The sequence below is a fragment of the Hirundo rustica genome, chromosome 7 (assembly GCF_015227805.2).
Source record: "Hirundo rustica isolate bHirRus1 chromosome 7, bHirRus1.pri.v3, whole genome shotgun sequence".
In the NCBI taxonomy this organism is placed as follows: domain Eukaryota; kingdom Metazoa; phylum Chordata; class Aves; order Passeriformes; family Hirundinidae; genus Hirundo; species Hirundo rustica.
Genome location: NC_053456.1, coordinates 19,041,827 through 19,056,819, shown reverse-complemented (window position 1 = coordinate 19,056,819; position 14,993 = coordinate 19,041,827). Strand labels below are relative to the sequence as shown.

Below are 14,993 nucleotides of genomic sequence, written 5' to 3'. Positions count from 1 at the left end.
GGTAGGTTGGAGCTCTCTGCTTCTCCAGTGTGTTCAGAGGAGTGAAGCAGGGTGACTCTGCTGGGGTCCACATGCTGTCTTCCCACACAACACACATACTCCAAGGGCCAATCAGGAGAAAACGTGCCAGGAAAGAAAATCAGCATGGAAGACAACAATTCAGCTTCACTGCTGGTTGGTTAAGAGCTGTAAAAACCCAGTCAATATCAGCTAAAGAACCAAACTAGGAAAAAGAGAGGATCAGCAAAGCTTTGTAGCAGCTGCTTCTTATGGGGTTCTGCACTGCCCCCTATTTGCTCAGAGGGAAGCTGATTTCAGGATAAAGGAAAGGAAGGAGAACAGTGCAAACTGTCAATACTGTATCATTATTTGGAAACACAGCATGTGCACCAAGGACAGGGCTATGCCCCACACCAGTGTTCAGCCAGTGGTGGAACTCAGGAGGAGCTATTCTGCCAGTCATGCAGAGATGACTGCAAGTCTGGCAATAAGGAACTACAGCTCGTTACAGCTCACCACGGTGAACAGAAGTTAATTGTAACTCATGAAGAATCACACCAGGCTTGTCTGGTTCATGCAGATACTCACTGCCACGTAAAGGCAATTAGATATCAGCCATGAGCCACACTGTGTGTACAGTCATTAACAAGCTTTAAAAATGAAAGAATAGCAAGGAGTAAAGTGGTTCTTCTGAGGATTGGCTGACCCATACTTATATAAGGTACATAGGCACCAAAAACTCATTTAGTAGCCATACACTGCAGTTGATGAGGAGACATACACCTGAAACAACTTTGAATTTTAACAGTGAGAACTATTTTTCCATTTTTTTTTTCTCCAGAACATTTCCAAACAGACTCACAAACAGAGGATCCAGCTAAGATGTACCGACTGACACCAAACAAGACTACACCAACTAATCAGAGTAGTTGACTGTCCATCTTCTCAGTTTTTAATGTGATACAATACTCTGGACACTGACATTGTACAAAGAGATCAAGCACAGAAGGGCATAATACAGACTACCTAGATTATACCAAATTTGCCTGGATGAGAACCTGGGGACAGCACATGCAGAACATGACCTCTTCTCCTTATAATCTGCTTCAATCAGGCTTTCATTTAAATCTGCACCGTTGAAGCACTATTTTACATTTCTCAGTGCATGTATGTAGTATGTGCATGCTGAAACCTCACCGGTCACATGAATGCCAAGGCTGTTTGCTTGTGTCCTCCCCTTTTGACAGCAGTACTTGTCAGCAACACTTCCCTAAAACACAGGTTTTTACCTCCCAGACAATACAACTCATTATACAAGTAAACAGAAGAAGTGAAAAACTCAGAAAAACGGCATGCTAGTAACGAGGCAGAGCAATCTGAAAGAGCCTGAATTTCACTGGCTTGGTGCCTTAACCTGGTAAATAAATATAAGCCCAGCTTCCCCACGGGCTTGAAGGAACTGCTTTAGCCAGCCTGATTAGACTAGCCAAGGGCTCACGTAATTTATACTAATTTTTTGGTTGAGATTGCATTCATTCTCCATACAATCCTGTAACACCTGAGAAGGCATCATGTTCCCCCTGACTCATGGAGAGTTGTGTTCTATGTTGTAATTTGCTAGAACAGTGATTATGTGCAAGTGGGAGAATTTCGCAAGCAGAATGTCTTGTCAGTGAAAATAGCAGCTTTACTCCTACATTCGCTTAGCAGCAGGAGGCAGAAAGTATCCTGGGGTTTTTGAATTATTGCTGAAATGAACTCCAGATGCCTGCAGAAAGACTGCTAAATATATACCTAATTGCCAGTTTCTTTTGTCTTAACCCCGCTGTTAAACACCCCGCAAACAACAGCATTTGATACACTCTGAATTCTTTATTAGCACCTTTATGCAAAATTAAATGTCACTTGTGCAAAGCAGCACACCAGCGCTTCGGAAGTGACGTCTCTGCAAGCCTGTCTCGGGTATTCACCTTCCTGTGTGGGGGACGTTTTCTTATAAATTACAGCCTTGCTTTTACATTACATGCACACTGGTTTTATACCACTCAGCTTTTATGCTAGAAAAATTTGCATATTTATGTAATATTAATCAGGCACCAAATTTTGCTATTTTGAATTTTCAGCAAAGGAGAGCAAAACTATACTTCCTGGCCTGCTGCCACTCCAGTGAGTCATCTTTGCTGACATGCAAACTAATAGGGCTGAAGATTCAGAATTGCTGCTTTATAGAGGAAAAGGATTTGGGAGACACAAGCTCATGTATCCCATGGTTCATCCCTGCTAACTTTGACTCCCACATGCATTGCCCACAGCACAGCTGAGAACAATGAAACTGCCTCTGGCTGTATTCTAAGGGTAGCCATAAGGAATACACACATCAAGGCTTTGGTCTGGAAATAAAACAGTCTTGAAAAATCAAAGATCATATATACCACACTGAAGTATTTGTATATTCAAATAAAGAAGTGTATTTTTCATTGATTAAGGGATATGCTGGTTTGGACTGGCATAGACTTAGTTTTCTTCATGGTTGGTAGTACAGGGCTATATTCTGGATTTGTGCTGGAAACAGTAATTTGTAATTGGTAATTCCAGGATGTTTCTGTTATTGTTGAGCAGTGCTCACAGAGAGCAAAAGCATTTTCTGCTCCTCACACAGCCCTCAGTGAGGAGAATAGAGGTGCACAAGGAGTTAGAAGGGGACACAGGTGGGACAGCTGTCCCCAGGGATACTCCACACCATATGGTGTCTTGCTCAGCTTTACAAACCTGGGAAGAAGGAGGAAGGGGATCCCATTTAGAGTGTTGGTGTTTGCATTTCCCGGGTCACCATTCCACATAGAGCCCTGCTGTCCTGGAGATGGCTGAACACCCACCAGCCCACAGGAAGGCGTGGATAAAAGCCTTGTTTGGCTTTGCTTGTGTGCACAGCTCTTGCCTTAACTTACTGAACTGTTTTTATCTCAGCTCACGAGTCCTCTCTCTTCTACCCTCCTGATTCTCTCCATTTCACTGGTGGGAAGTGAGTGAGCAGCTTCGTGGGGCTTTGTTGGTAGCTGGGGTTAAACCATGACAAGGCAGAGGGATCACCAGGGTAACCACTCTGGTTGTGGGGGATACACAACACACTGTCAGCTGCTGCATTCCTGTCAATGGACAATCCCTGGCTCCATTTTCTTTGCACTCTCCCTTCACGTATTTCTATATTGATAATATCTCTTTTGAGCTTTCTCTTTTCTGTGCTAAACCGTCCCGCCCGTCTCAGCCTTCCCGCACGTGAGAGGTGCTCCAGCCCCCTGATCAATCCTGGTGCCTTTGCTGGGCTGTTTGCAGTAGCTCTGTGCCTCTCTGGTGCTGGGGAGGCCAGAACCGGACCCAGTGCTCTCCGTGTGGCCTCACCAGGGCTGGTGGAAAGGAAAGGCCGCCTTTCTCAGCCTGCTGCCCACACCCCTCCTAATGCAGCCCAGCTCCCACCAGCCTTTGTTACCACAGGGGCACAGAGCTGGCTCATGTTCACCTTGGTGTCCACTGGAACCCCCGGTTCCTCTGGTGCAAAGCTGCTTTCCTGGTGGGCAGCCCCCAGAAAATACTGGTGCAGGGCCCTGCACTGCTTTTGCTGAACTTCTGAGGTTCCTGTTGGCTGTATCTCCAGCCTGTTGAGATTCCTTCCCTTTGGATGGCAGCACAGCCCTGTGGTGTATCAGCCATTCCTCACAGGTTGGAACATGAGCAAACTTCCTGAGGGTGCACTCTGCCCAATCATCCAGTAATTATGTAATTACAAGCCAGTAATTTCATCATAGAAGGTTATCAGGTTGGCCAAGTATGATTTCCCCTTTGCAAACCCATCCAGTCCTCATCTGACTGAGCCTTCCCTTAAGCACAGTCATGTACTGCAGTCTCCAGTGGCAGAGATGCATTGGTGAAATGGGGTCCTCCCTCCATTCCTCAACATAAAACAGAAAGCAAGGGACTGGTGATATACTGTGAGCAAGAATGCCACCATTTTTCTATCTTGAGATCACGTAAGTAGAAAAGCTAGCCTATTTCATTTACAGAAATTCAGTGAATAGCCCAGTTGCTTCAAGGAAGGACTGAGCAAGGGAACCAAAACCGTTTAAGAAAGAAAAAAAATGCTCCTTGAAGAAAATAATAAGTGTTTCTAAACATGCAGTTTGTGTGTCTATCCATTTTCATGTTTCGCCATGTTTGTTCACCAACTCACAGCACAGCAGGGAGGGACCAGGCATTATGATAATATCTTTGGAGTCATCAAATGCCAAACGAGACTTCTACATTGTAGGGTTAAATGGAGCTGGTGACAGAGCTGCCTAAGGGCTTCTTGGTCTTACCCTATTCATATTAACAAAACCTCAAAGAGGTATCATTAGAGAGGTTTGGAAAAGAAACTGTAGCAGGGAGGTTGACAATGGCATCTGTAAATCCTCTGCATATCTGAATAAGGAGCTCGGTAGTAATCTACCTCTGTTGAGAGTAATAAACTCTCTGAAGGATACCATTTCTAGCATTCTTGGTGCTTCCCAAGAACAAAACTGTCACTGTTATCTTCTTGCAATGAAACACCTCTCTTACTTTCCTACAAATCTGTGCTAGTTCTGTTTATAAGAAAGAAAGGATCCAGAATAGAAGCGAGCCAAGGCCAATACCTTCTCTCAGCCTTCCTCATATATAGTGCACGAGTTGCAGAAAAACTTTAATGCACTTTTACAATGAAGTACATCCATGTGTTTCCTAATTAGCCATCTGCCCCCTGGATGCAGAAGATCCTAGCCTGTGTTCAGTCCGTGTGCATTCATGTCAGCGTACCCACAAGAGTGTGTGCAGACACAAGCAGCTGACTGCCTGGGAAGATGTGAGATGTGACACAGTAAGAGCTGTGTCACTACCTTCTAGATATATGTGTTACCCAGCTGCCCCAGGAACCCCAATTCGAAGGAGAGCTGGAAAAGGAGTAGCCTGCAGTACTGCAATCTGCATGGCAATAACATCCTTATACCAATTTCAGCTGGTCAGACTTTACTTATTCCACTGTGTTTTTCTTCAAGCTGAAAGTGTTCATGAAGTGTGCACTGAAAGCTATTGAGAATATCTTAGCTTCAAGCTTAGCTGCTGATCAGTTTTTTTGGTGACTAATAATTTGATTTTCCTCTCATTTCTTGCCAACACAGTCAGCCACCTGCTAGTCTGAAGCTATGCTGTCTCCAACCCACTTCTACCTTAAAACCAGAAGCCCCAGATTGTTCTCATCTAGCACACAGTAAACAAAATGGCACTCCAGCAAATAGGCTATTTCAGCACCTGGTTATGTCTAAAACTCTCCCTGGTGCTTTGGGAAACAGAGTAATGGCAATGAATCATGTTCAATTATAACATAGTTATTTCCAAGCTTGTTTGGTGCCTAGCATTTCAGGAAAACAATGTCCTTACTCACCATAAGGGATATATGCCAAGCCTACTGACAATGAAGACAACAGCAAATGTAAGGAACAGAAGGTCACTCAGTTTTTGACACTTGCAATAGTTTGCCATTTTGGCAGCCTGCAAAAGAAAAAGATGTCTCTTTACTTCCATGAGGACAACTGAGCTCTTTTGTACTGTGTATAAGCTGTAAGAAAAAGAAGAAATCAAATTTTTATGAAATCACTAACATTTTTCACTGGGCCACCTCACAATAATCTTGGAACTCCTCAAAGCAGCTGGAAAATACCTTCTTTGGTTAAAACAAAACAAAACAAAACAAAAACAAAAAAAAACCCCAGACTGCATAAAACTAGAGTATGTATTTAATTTATTTTCCACTCAATTTCATTTTTTAGATTCTACCATTTCAGATTCGCAAAACTCTTCTAAACCTTTAACTGAACACCAGTGTGTTTATGGTGTCTTTGTCCCCAACCTTTTTACCTGGTTATCTCTCACTTTTCCTGTATGCTCCACTGGCATTTTCACCATCCATGTGCCCCATGCTCTCTGACCTTCTAGTAGCTGCTATACCTAAACTTTGTCTCAATTCCTCCAGTACACCCGATATACTACATTTTTCTAAAGCATCTCTTCTTCCTTTTCTGTCTATACAGAATAGTTTCCACTCCAAAGATTATACCCCTCCCCTTCAAATCTTTTTCCAAGGCTCTCTTTTCAGCTTCTGCCTTCTAACTTGTTGCCTTATGCTTATATTTACATGCTTTTCTCACTTGTCTTCATGCAGTCTTCTAACTCTTTCCCAGTGAAGGACTCACTAATTCATTACTCTTCTCTGAAAATGCTCATTAAAACACTAATCTTCCCAGAAGTTTCTTTACCCTTTTTCTCCTGAAGAAAATGATACCTAGGGAAGGAAGCTTGTTTTAAAATGTCTGTGCTGCTTCCACAGCGTTAACGTGTGCAAGCAGTTAATTATTTTAAAATGACATCTACTTTGACATAGGGACAGTCTTTCTTATGCTTTCTATCAAATGTATCCAGAGAGTCCACTTAAGGCACTGGGAACCTTTTGTGTCCATTAAAGGCACTGGGAACCCTTTCAAAGCTCCTTTCTGAGGGAACCTGCTCCCAGTATCCCAGAAGATACTTGTGCAAGATTTCCAGAGTGCTAAGAGGGAGCAAAATTATCAAAACTATGCATACAGAATATGATTCTGAATGCAGAATTCAAACCAGAGAAACAGATAATCTGGCTGCCAAAACCAAACCTGCACTTTTGGATGTCACCCAATTTCTACAATGTTCCCACTAAAAACCTGAAATGAAGAATATTTCTCATGAAAGAAACCAAGTTAAGAAGCTCCCAGAACACAAGGAAAGCCACCAGTGCTGTGAAGAAAACATAACCCTTCTGAATCAGCCCGATTTTCTAGAGGACACAAATGACTTTCCTAGCAGTTTGTACTCACAGCCTAGTTTGAAAGAAAAGAGAACACTTTGGTGCCAACATACAAAGCAGAAGCATTAGGAATGTCCTTGCTTTTCAGATGATGGAAAATTCAGTCCAGGAATTCTGGATGTATTTCCATGGTGGCAATCTAAAAAACTGATTTCATAGTCCATGAAGCTGATATTACTATAGCAACTTGTAATATCATGTCATTTCTCAAAACAGTACAGCTATTGGGACATCGGTTCTCAATATCAGTTCTCAAATAACAAACTGTAATAATTCTACAAATTATAAAGATAAAGGAAGACTACAAAAAAAAAAAAAAAGGAATATCTAGTTGTTGCATGAAATTTGGCCGCCTAAGACAATAGAACACTATCTTCTGAGTTGAAAAACCATGACTACAACTGAGTAACACAGCATTAAATTTTCTTAAAAATCCTACCATGGTTCTTCCATACTTCCAGACACCTTAAGACCTGTGGGAAAAATCTCACCTCCAGTATTCCCACCAATGCACACGACATTTTGCAATGAGAATAACAAAAAATGGTGCGTTCCTGCTTTCCAGTGGATGTGTTTCATTATGAAATGAAACATGGACGAAAGATGGACAGAAATAGCTTTTCATTTTTACAAATATGTAATAGGTAGCACAGGTCAGGTGCACAACTGACCCATCATGACAAGATATTTAACCAACTTCTTTTGCAGTTTGATAGTTTTTTCCTCTGCACTGACTTTCCCCTTAGTAATGTCAGCAGGGTGCAAGAGACCATCTCCTCTCATACGGTACCAGTGTTGTGACCCACAGCCCAGCAGAATTTCCAGACTGAAGGAATTAACTAGAAAGACCACTTAAGCATGTGGCTCAAGAGAAAGCCTATCTGGTCAATGTGTGCAACTCAGGTGAGAATACCAGCAATTCCTCTTTGTCTTGGTGAATGAACAGAGGGGAAAGTTTTAGCTGGCCTAGTACAGCTGCTTGCCAGTGTTTTTATAGTTTCACAGACACTGGTCTGATCTAGAATAAACATCTTTAAGTACTTCTTTCTGGTGGTGAGAAAAGAGGAATGAAGAAAATTTAGGTGAAGTCACAGCTAGCTATACATATTGCTAAAACAAAAAAATTAACTTGCAAAGATGTGATTATTTTTATCAAGAAAAATTCACATTCTCTTTTGCTTTCTATCTCAGGCAGCCATGTGCCTTCTAGATTAAAAAAGATTAAAAAATAAAACCATATTTACAGCACTACTGAATCAGAATGGCAGGATCTTGATTTTGCAATACATGACTCACGCAGTGAGTCTGTATTCTTGCATAACAGGTAACCTTGCAGGTACTTGAATAAAAAATAATTTCGGACAATATAGTTATTAACTTTGGAGGAGAGTTCAGAGACAGCCAAATTCCAGATGACCCAGAGCTGTCTAGTAACTGATCCAGATAAAGGATGACGACATCTCTAAGTTGTCACTACAGAAGTTACAGACCATCTTGACATTAAAGAATTTCAATCATCCCTTCTTCTCCAAATACAACTGCTTAGTGCTAGTACTGGGAACCAGAGGCATAGGAACCTGGAAAATCAGAGGTCAGCTCACTGGCCACAGCCAAATAAGGCACTAAATCATCAAAACACCCTCTGCCCAGCAAAGCAGAACAGAAACATCGTGACACCTTGATTCTTTTGGAGGTGGGGTTATTGCCCCACACACCATGTTACAGGGGTTAAGAACCAGGGGACCCACTTTCACCACTTTTCAGATTTTGCAACTTTAGCTTTTGATTTTGCCATGTTGTATTTAAAATCTGCAGGTAACTCTCCCCAGCATGCAATGCATTACCACTCTCTGCTCTGTACAAGCAACGTGTCGAGGGATAAACTAGTCTGAAATCAGAAACATGCGCTGCCACAAGCACAAGGTATTTAAGCAAGGAAATGCACTATATTAATCACCATTACCATCTTGAACTGGCTTAGGAAACACTTGTTCTGCACAGCAAAAAGATTCTCCCTACTGACAGGATGACATAAGAATTATCTCACCTCTAGGACAATATCAGCCGCATCATGGAGACACAAGATCAAGGTTCCCACTCGCGTCAAATTGGTTACATATGAGAAGGTAATCAGGGTGACTGTTACAATGTGATGTGTAAACATGATTCCAAAATCCTAGAGCAGCAGAAGCAAGGAAAAGACACAAAACCAAAAAAACCAGTGAAGCAAACACTGATATTCTGTATTTATATACAAAAATAGATGGGTGTTTCTTAAATCCAGCATTACATTTATGTTATAAAAAAATCTACTATATAAGTGCATTATACACCCTGGTCTATATTTCATTTAGACTGAATAAAATAATCATTGTATGTTACCCAAAAGCAAAAATGTTATTGAAAGCTAGGCAATGACCACACTTCTCAGTTCACAGCAATTTAACCTAGGTAAAAGTAAACATTTGCAGTTGAAGTTACTTTGAAAAGGCATTTGTACATGCAAATCAAATTCCACCGCACATTTTATGCACCAAGTAACTTATGATTGTAACAATATGCATAACCAAGGGCCAAATAATGCACCATTCAGAAGAGAGAAAATAGCTACAAAGGAAGGTTAAACACATTTCCAGTGCACCAGGACAACAGGCACCTGCCAAGGACAACTGAGAGAATCCCAGACCCAGGCTTTTATTTGTTTGTTTTTAATCAAGGTGCTTTTTCTTCACACTGTAACAGAGTCAGAAAAGTCTTCAAATGAGCTGGTGCATCTCCTCCTAACTGGTTCTAATCCACTGCCTCCCAAATTATGCAGGTCTCAGCTGGTCTCCAGCTGGTCTCCAGATCAGTAACTCTCAGTTTTTTGGACAGAATACTATTTTCTATTGAAAAAACTGAGAGCAGTGATACTCCCATAAGTAATATCGCATTCCCAAATACTTGCCATGGGGCAGATAAAGCAGAGGGAACAACCTGCCTGCCCAGACTATGCTCCCAGATGGATTAATAAGAGAACAGGACCTGCAGAGATGAGACTCTTCTCAGCAAGGCACCAAGTCAGAAAAAAAGAAGTTTTGTTGGCATTTGAAGTACCTGCACAGCTTTGAGAAAGTGATATAAAAACCCTTAAGACAATATCACAGGCAACATTTAACTGGGAAGTTTCTCTATGCACCAGATGCAAAGTTTGTACCACAGCTCCCAGCAGATCTAGTGGCTCTCATGCAGAGCTGTCAGAAAGGAGAGAGATCCAGGCAGTCAAAAGAAGCAGTTCCTTCAGGCAGCCTGCTCACTAAATGCATTGGGAGCTGGAATTTGGATAACAGCTTTTGTGGGCCAGTCTTGCTGAGCTGTGGTAGTCCTCAGCTAAGTGGCCCACAACAGAGAAACTAAAACTGTGCCTCTAGAGGGGCAGCACCTGGTTGGCAAAGGAACTGAAGGTACCTGTGTCGGGCAGGAGGTTCTCTATGGAAAGTTCCATGAGCTCCAACTAACACAGGGGCAGCCCTGGAAAAGCAGCAGCTCCAGCCCCTGACTGCACTGTCTCTTCAGTGCTGAGAAGTGTAACTGCACAGGGCTCCCACAGCTCTCTTTGGGAATGGAGCAGGCACCACTGTTCTTAAGGATGTGCAGTGCCACTGCCTCTCAGTACCAGCATGTGCCTTCCCTGCAATCTACACCTGGAGTCCATGGGAAAACCTGCAGCTCGAGCAGCCTCACTGACTGAAGAGGGACAGGACCTGCTCCCAGCCCATTACTTATGTTTAATGCTATCAGGTACTGCAAGATCCTATTCCCTACTCCTCAGTAGGCACTGCCAGTACCTTCAACACAAAACTGAGGAAGGGTAGGAGGGCAGGGGAGGGGAGAAAAGATAAAAAGACTAAAAGCAGACTCATATGCCCATTTAGTATATACCCAACATTTCTCAGCCAGGTTATCTGGCCCCTAGAAGCATGGAACACAATAAAATACATTCAGCAGTCATATCAAGCCATTGCTTTAAATCCATTTTCTTCAAAGAGACAGAAGAAAAAGACAATTAAAGGCTGTTCCTCTTTATGAGTGTCCTAAGGGAAAAGAAGGGGATGGCATCTCAGTTGTTTCAGTAACTACAAACCCACACATGGTGACCATTCACAATAATAAAACCAGGCAAGCACCTGCCTTATTCCATGGGCTTAGAAATAAGCTAATATGGCCATATGCCCTATGCCATACTGCAGCCTAGCTCTTTACCTCCTTCACCTGCACGGATTATGGCACTGTTCCCGATTTTCCTTCCAAATACAATGATGTTAGCACATAGGCACTCCTAAGGGGGCAAAGAGTCAAGTAGAAAATCTCCTCTGTTTTCACAGCTGACACATTCATGTTCTACACGTACTAGATTTCTAGTCCCTCTTGGATATTCTTCAGGGCATTCCCGACAATACGGATTACTCCTAAGCAATCCTAATGTTCTTGGGCAGCAGCCTTCTGCATCTTTGCATGAGTCTTCTTAAAGAAATGCTATCTGGGGAACTCCTCTAATAATATTTCTTAAAAGAAACAGTTACGTGACTCTGCCACCTCTGAAACAGAAGTGTTGGACTGACCTGTGGAAAACTGTTGGAAAAAAGTAGCAATGCTATAAATAAGACTGCTTTGTTATTGGGATTGTTTCTTTCCTGTTTGTGATATTTCTTGAAGTCATTAATTAATACGATGCTCTGAAGATGCTACGTGTTAGATTTTAGTTATACACGAGGGTAATGAAGATTTTAGTTATACACAAGGGTAATGAACACATAGATTACAAGTGATACCTGTGCTCCCAGCATACTCCAGCACTTTCACCCATATATAGTGGAAGAGTAGCTGTACAGGAATGGGCTTTTTAATTTTGGGGGGTTTATTAGTTAATGTATTTCAAATCCTATGCATGTTTCTGAAAGATGTATTTATTTACAGAAGATTCATAGCCTCTGGTTGTAACTGCTGGAAAATGTCATGTGCCTATGTTAAGAAAATCTGTGGCTAAGAATAGGAGAAAGAAGCTATTCTAGACACCATCAACGGGAAGAACACAGGGCAGACAGCAGAGAAACCCCACGGGTCTCAACTTGTAGACAAGCCCTTTGGAATGAAGGCCTCCGCCACCCACATTTGTTTAACGTGTCACACTCACTCATTGAACTGCCAAGAGGCCACAGAGCATTAGTGCCCCTGAAGGGCAAAATATCATCGTCATGGCTGATAGTACAGACCAACAAGGAAAGGGAAAGGTTTGCAAAACATATGCAGTCTAAACTGCTTCCACTGAAACAAAAGATATTAATTCTCTGTGTCTTTACCAAGAAAAGTATCTTTAAAGAAAGAAAACTAGTATCCTAATATAGAAAAATATAGCAAAATATAGTATAAATTTTCAAGAATCAAAATTCAGTATTCAAGAAAATTAACAGCTACAGATCATTTTATTCTTGGAATGAGTGAACTGTCATTTTTTTTAAAGTAAACCACAGAAGCTCTAGGAGTTGCCAAATGCTTGAAGTTAAAAGGTGTGAATACACAGAAAGGTTTTCTAGACCTTCTACAAACCTATTAAAACTGAGTAAAAATTTTACACATTCCTTTAAATGCACGTGTCAAATATTTTTCTATTAAACAATACATCAGGTATCCAGAAAGCATGTAAATAAGCCTCACTGTTTTTAAAGGTGCTTGTGAAACTAACAAACTTCCATAATTTTTTTTTTCCAGTGTTTTACAAAACAAGAGCATGGGAAGCTGGAAAAACACCAATTCATACTCAGCTTCAGTCTTTGAAAACGAACACCCTTAAGGGAGAATATCATTACAGCAACATAATAGATATTTATGAAGGTAAAAGCATGCCATTATAAAATTGTAAAAGTTGATACGCACAGTTCACTGACTTAATGCCGACAGAAGGTTTGTGCAATAGCCTAGTTTGCTCACACCTCCAGTCAGGCAAAGACAATCTGGTGGAATTTGTAACACTTAAATAAAGATACACAAGTATTTGAAAGTCAAAAAAAACTTGGAAGTAATTTTTGAAGTCATCAGTTTGCTATCAGAGGAGAATAAAATGGAGATAGAAAACAGCAAGTACACTTCTCTTGACCTACAGTAAGTAAAAGAGCAGTGCTGGAGTTAGGCCAGGGCTGAGGGCTGCTGCTTCCAGCAAGGACACACTGCACCTCTCCTTCAGACAAAGCTAATTGAAAAGGTTACATGAAAAAAAGCACTTGGCTGAACTGCAGTGCACAAGACTGCCTGGGCACGTCTGACCATCCCAGAATACAACACAGACACTGCTGCTGAATTTAAAATATTTAAACCAAGACTTAGATTAAAATATTCCTTTCACTGTAACATGAAAACATCAGCTCGCTCAGGCTGAGAACTGTTAATCTGCTCCATACAAGCCAGTTGTGAAATATTACAATAGCACCCAATATTAGCTGGCAAACTTCCTGCTTCCTGTTAAACAGATCTCTATTTCATACGTGCACCGTTCCACACATTGCATATTGGGTGCATTACAAGGTTTCAACATTTTTTTAAACAAAGCCTTCTTTTAAAAGAGAACTACTATGGTGCTGCAAGAATTGGTGTCTCTGTCAAGCTTGTACTCCTTTTTGTCAAGTATTCTAAGTCCTTAGTACTAACATTTTTCAGCTCAGTGGGTTTCCTTGGCAGCCTGCATTCCAACAGTTTTACTGTGTGACACCAGGGCACAGCTGCATTTCTCCAATCTGATCCTCCTCGTTATCAATTTTGCTTACACTACAAAAAGAGCTGTCTCCACAGTCCAGAACGGTGAGTGATCTAATAGGTCATTTCTAAATACTGTTCCCTGCTGGGTGCTGATAATGAAAGGCTTTTGGCTTGCAATCACTGCACTGCAGATGTTGTGCCCCTGCTCTCAGATGGTCACTGCACGTTCTCAGACACAGCAGGTGCTTGGGACGCTACTCAGATCTGGTGCTCTGGGTTCGAGCATCGCAAAGCTGTGGCTGAGGTGTTCTTTGGCTGTTAGTGATCCACTTCCCCACCTTCACCTCCCATCCTATTTCCACAGCAGGTTGCCATAAATTTTTCTGATAACAAGTACAAGTCATTTATATATAAATAAGAAACAGACTTGGCCCCTGCAGCTTCATATATTAGTCAATATAATTCTTGATTTAAACTCATCTCCACTATCATCCCAGTTTCTCAGTGATAAACATCTTAGTTGAATGAACAGTATTTCCAGTTCAGTGCATATGTAATACAGGTATTCCTCAAGTAAAGAATGATAGATGTTAAAGCTGTAGGTGTTTTTAGTCTCATTGTTCTTACCTTCCTTTTGACATCAATGAATTGAGAAAACATTAAGGACCAGTAGAATGACAATTCAACTATGTAGTAGTAATGAAGGTCAGGCATCAGTGGCTGAAAGATGGAGATGAGAAAAGGTTAATAGAGTCTAACTGACATTACAGGCAGCTGTGGTCTATACGCTTAATTGCAGGCGATTATTGAATTATACATAAGCATCCTATATGAAAAAAATTATGATGGCTGCCTCTTTCAAACTTTGATGGCTCTGGAAAAATAAAGTTTCCCAACATACTCTCTTCTAATGTTTTAGCCCTGACAATAGTGTAATACCAAGAATTATGATGTTGTCCTTTTGGAAGCCAGAGCAAACTAAATTCTGAGTATCCCTAAGTCTGTTTTGAAACTTTACTCGAAACATCTTGCTGTAATGTGGGTTTAAAGCATAGCAAAAAACCAATGCTAGACTAGGCTAGGAAAAAAGTAACACTAGTACATAATCTCATCTGCTCGTGACGAAAATGTGAGCTTTGAGCAGGGCTCTTTATAACAGAAATGCCTACTTTTGAAGAATTTAACAATTTTCTGGGCACATATTAACATTCGGAAAGAAGAAAATAAAATAAATTTATCCAAGCATCTTGTCTGATATACAACATGGTTACAGAGTTGTTTCAAAGTAAAAGAAATAAAAAAAATAATGCACAACCAAAACCACCCTGGGGTAACTTCAAAGAAGGTAACTGCTGGCACA

The 14,993-nt window shown here is 41.3% G+C and overlaps 1 protein-coding gene across 4 annotated transcripts in view; it reads right to left on the bottom strand.

The window, feature by feature from the left end:
* The window catches only part of CERS6 (ceramide synthase 6), a 99,173-nt gene that overhangs the window by 17,435 nt on the left and 66,745 nt on the right, over positions 1–14,993 (bottom strand). For 3 of the 4 annotated variants that reach the window (XR_005701745.2, XM_040070207.2, XM_040070206.2), the window contains exons 6-8: positions 14,261–14,353; positions 8,952–9,080; positions 5,453–5,559 (exon numbers count right to left, since the gene is read on the bottom strand). Coding sequence is in view for 3 of the 4 variants with exons in the window: in XM_040070207.2 (XP_039926141.1) it covers positions 5,453–5,559; positions 8,952–9,080; positions 14,261–14,353 (329 nt within the window). In the remaining variant the exon portion in view is untranslated. Of the gene's footprint in view, positions 1–1,989; positions 2,770–5,452; positions 5,560–8,951; positions 9,081–14,260; positions 14,354–14,993 lie in introns of those variants that run through there. The other variant, XM_040070208.2, reaches the window with a different exon arrangement.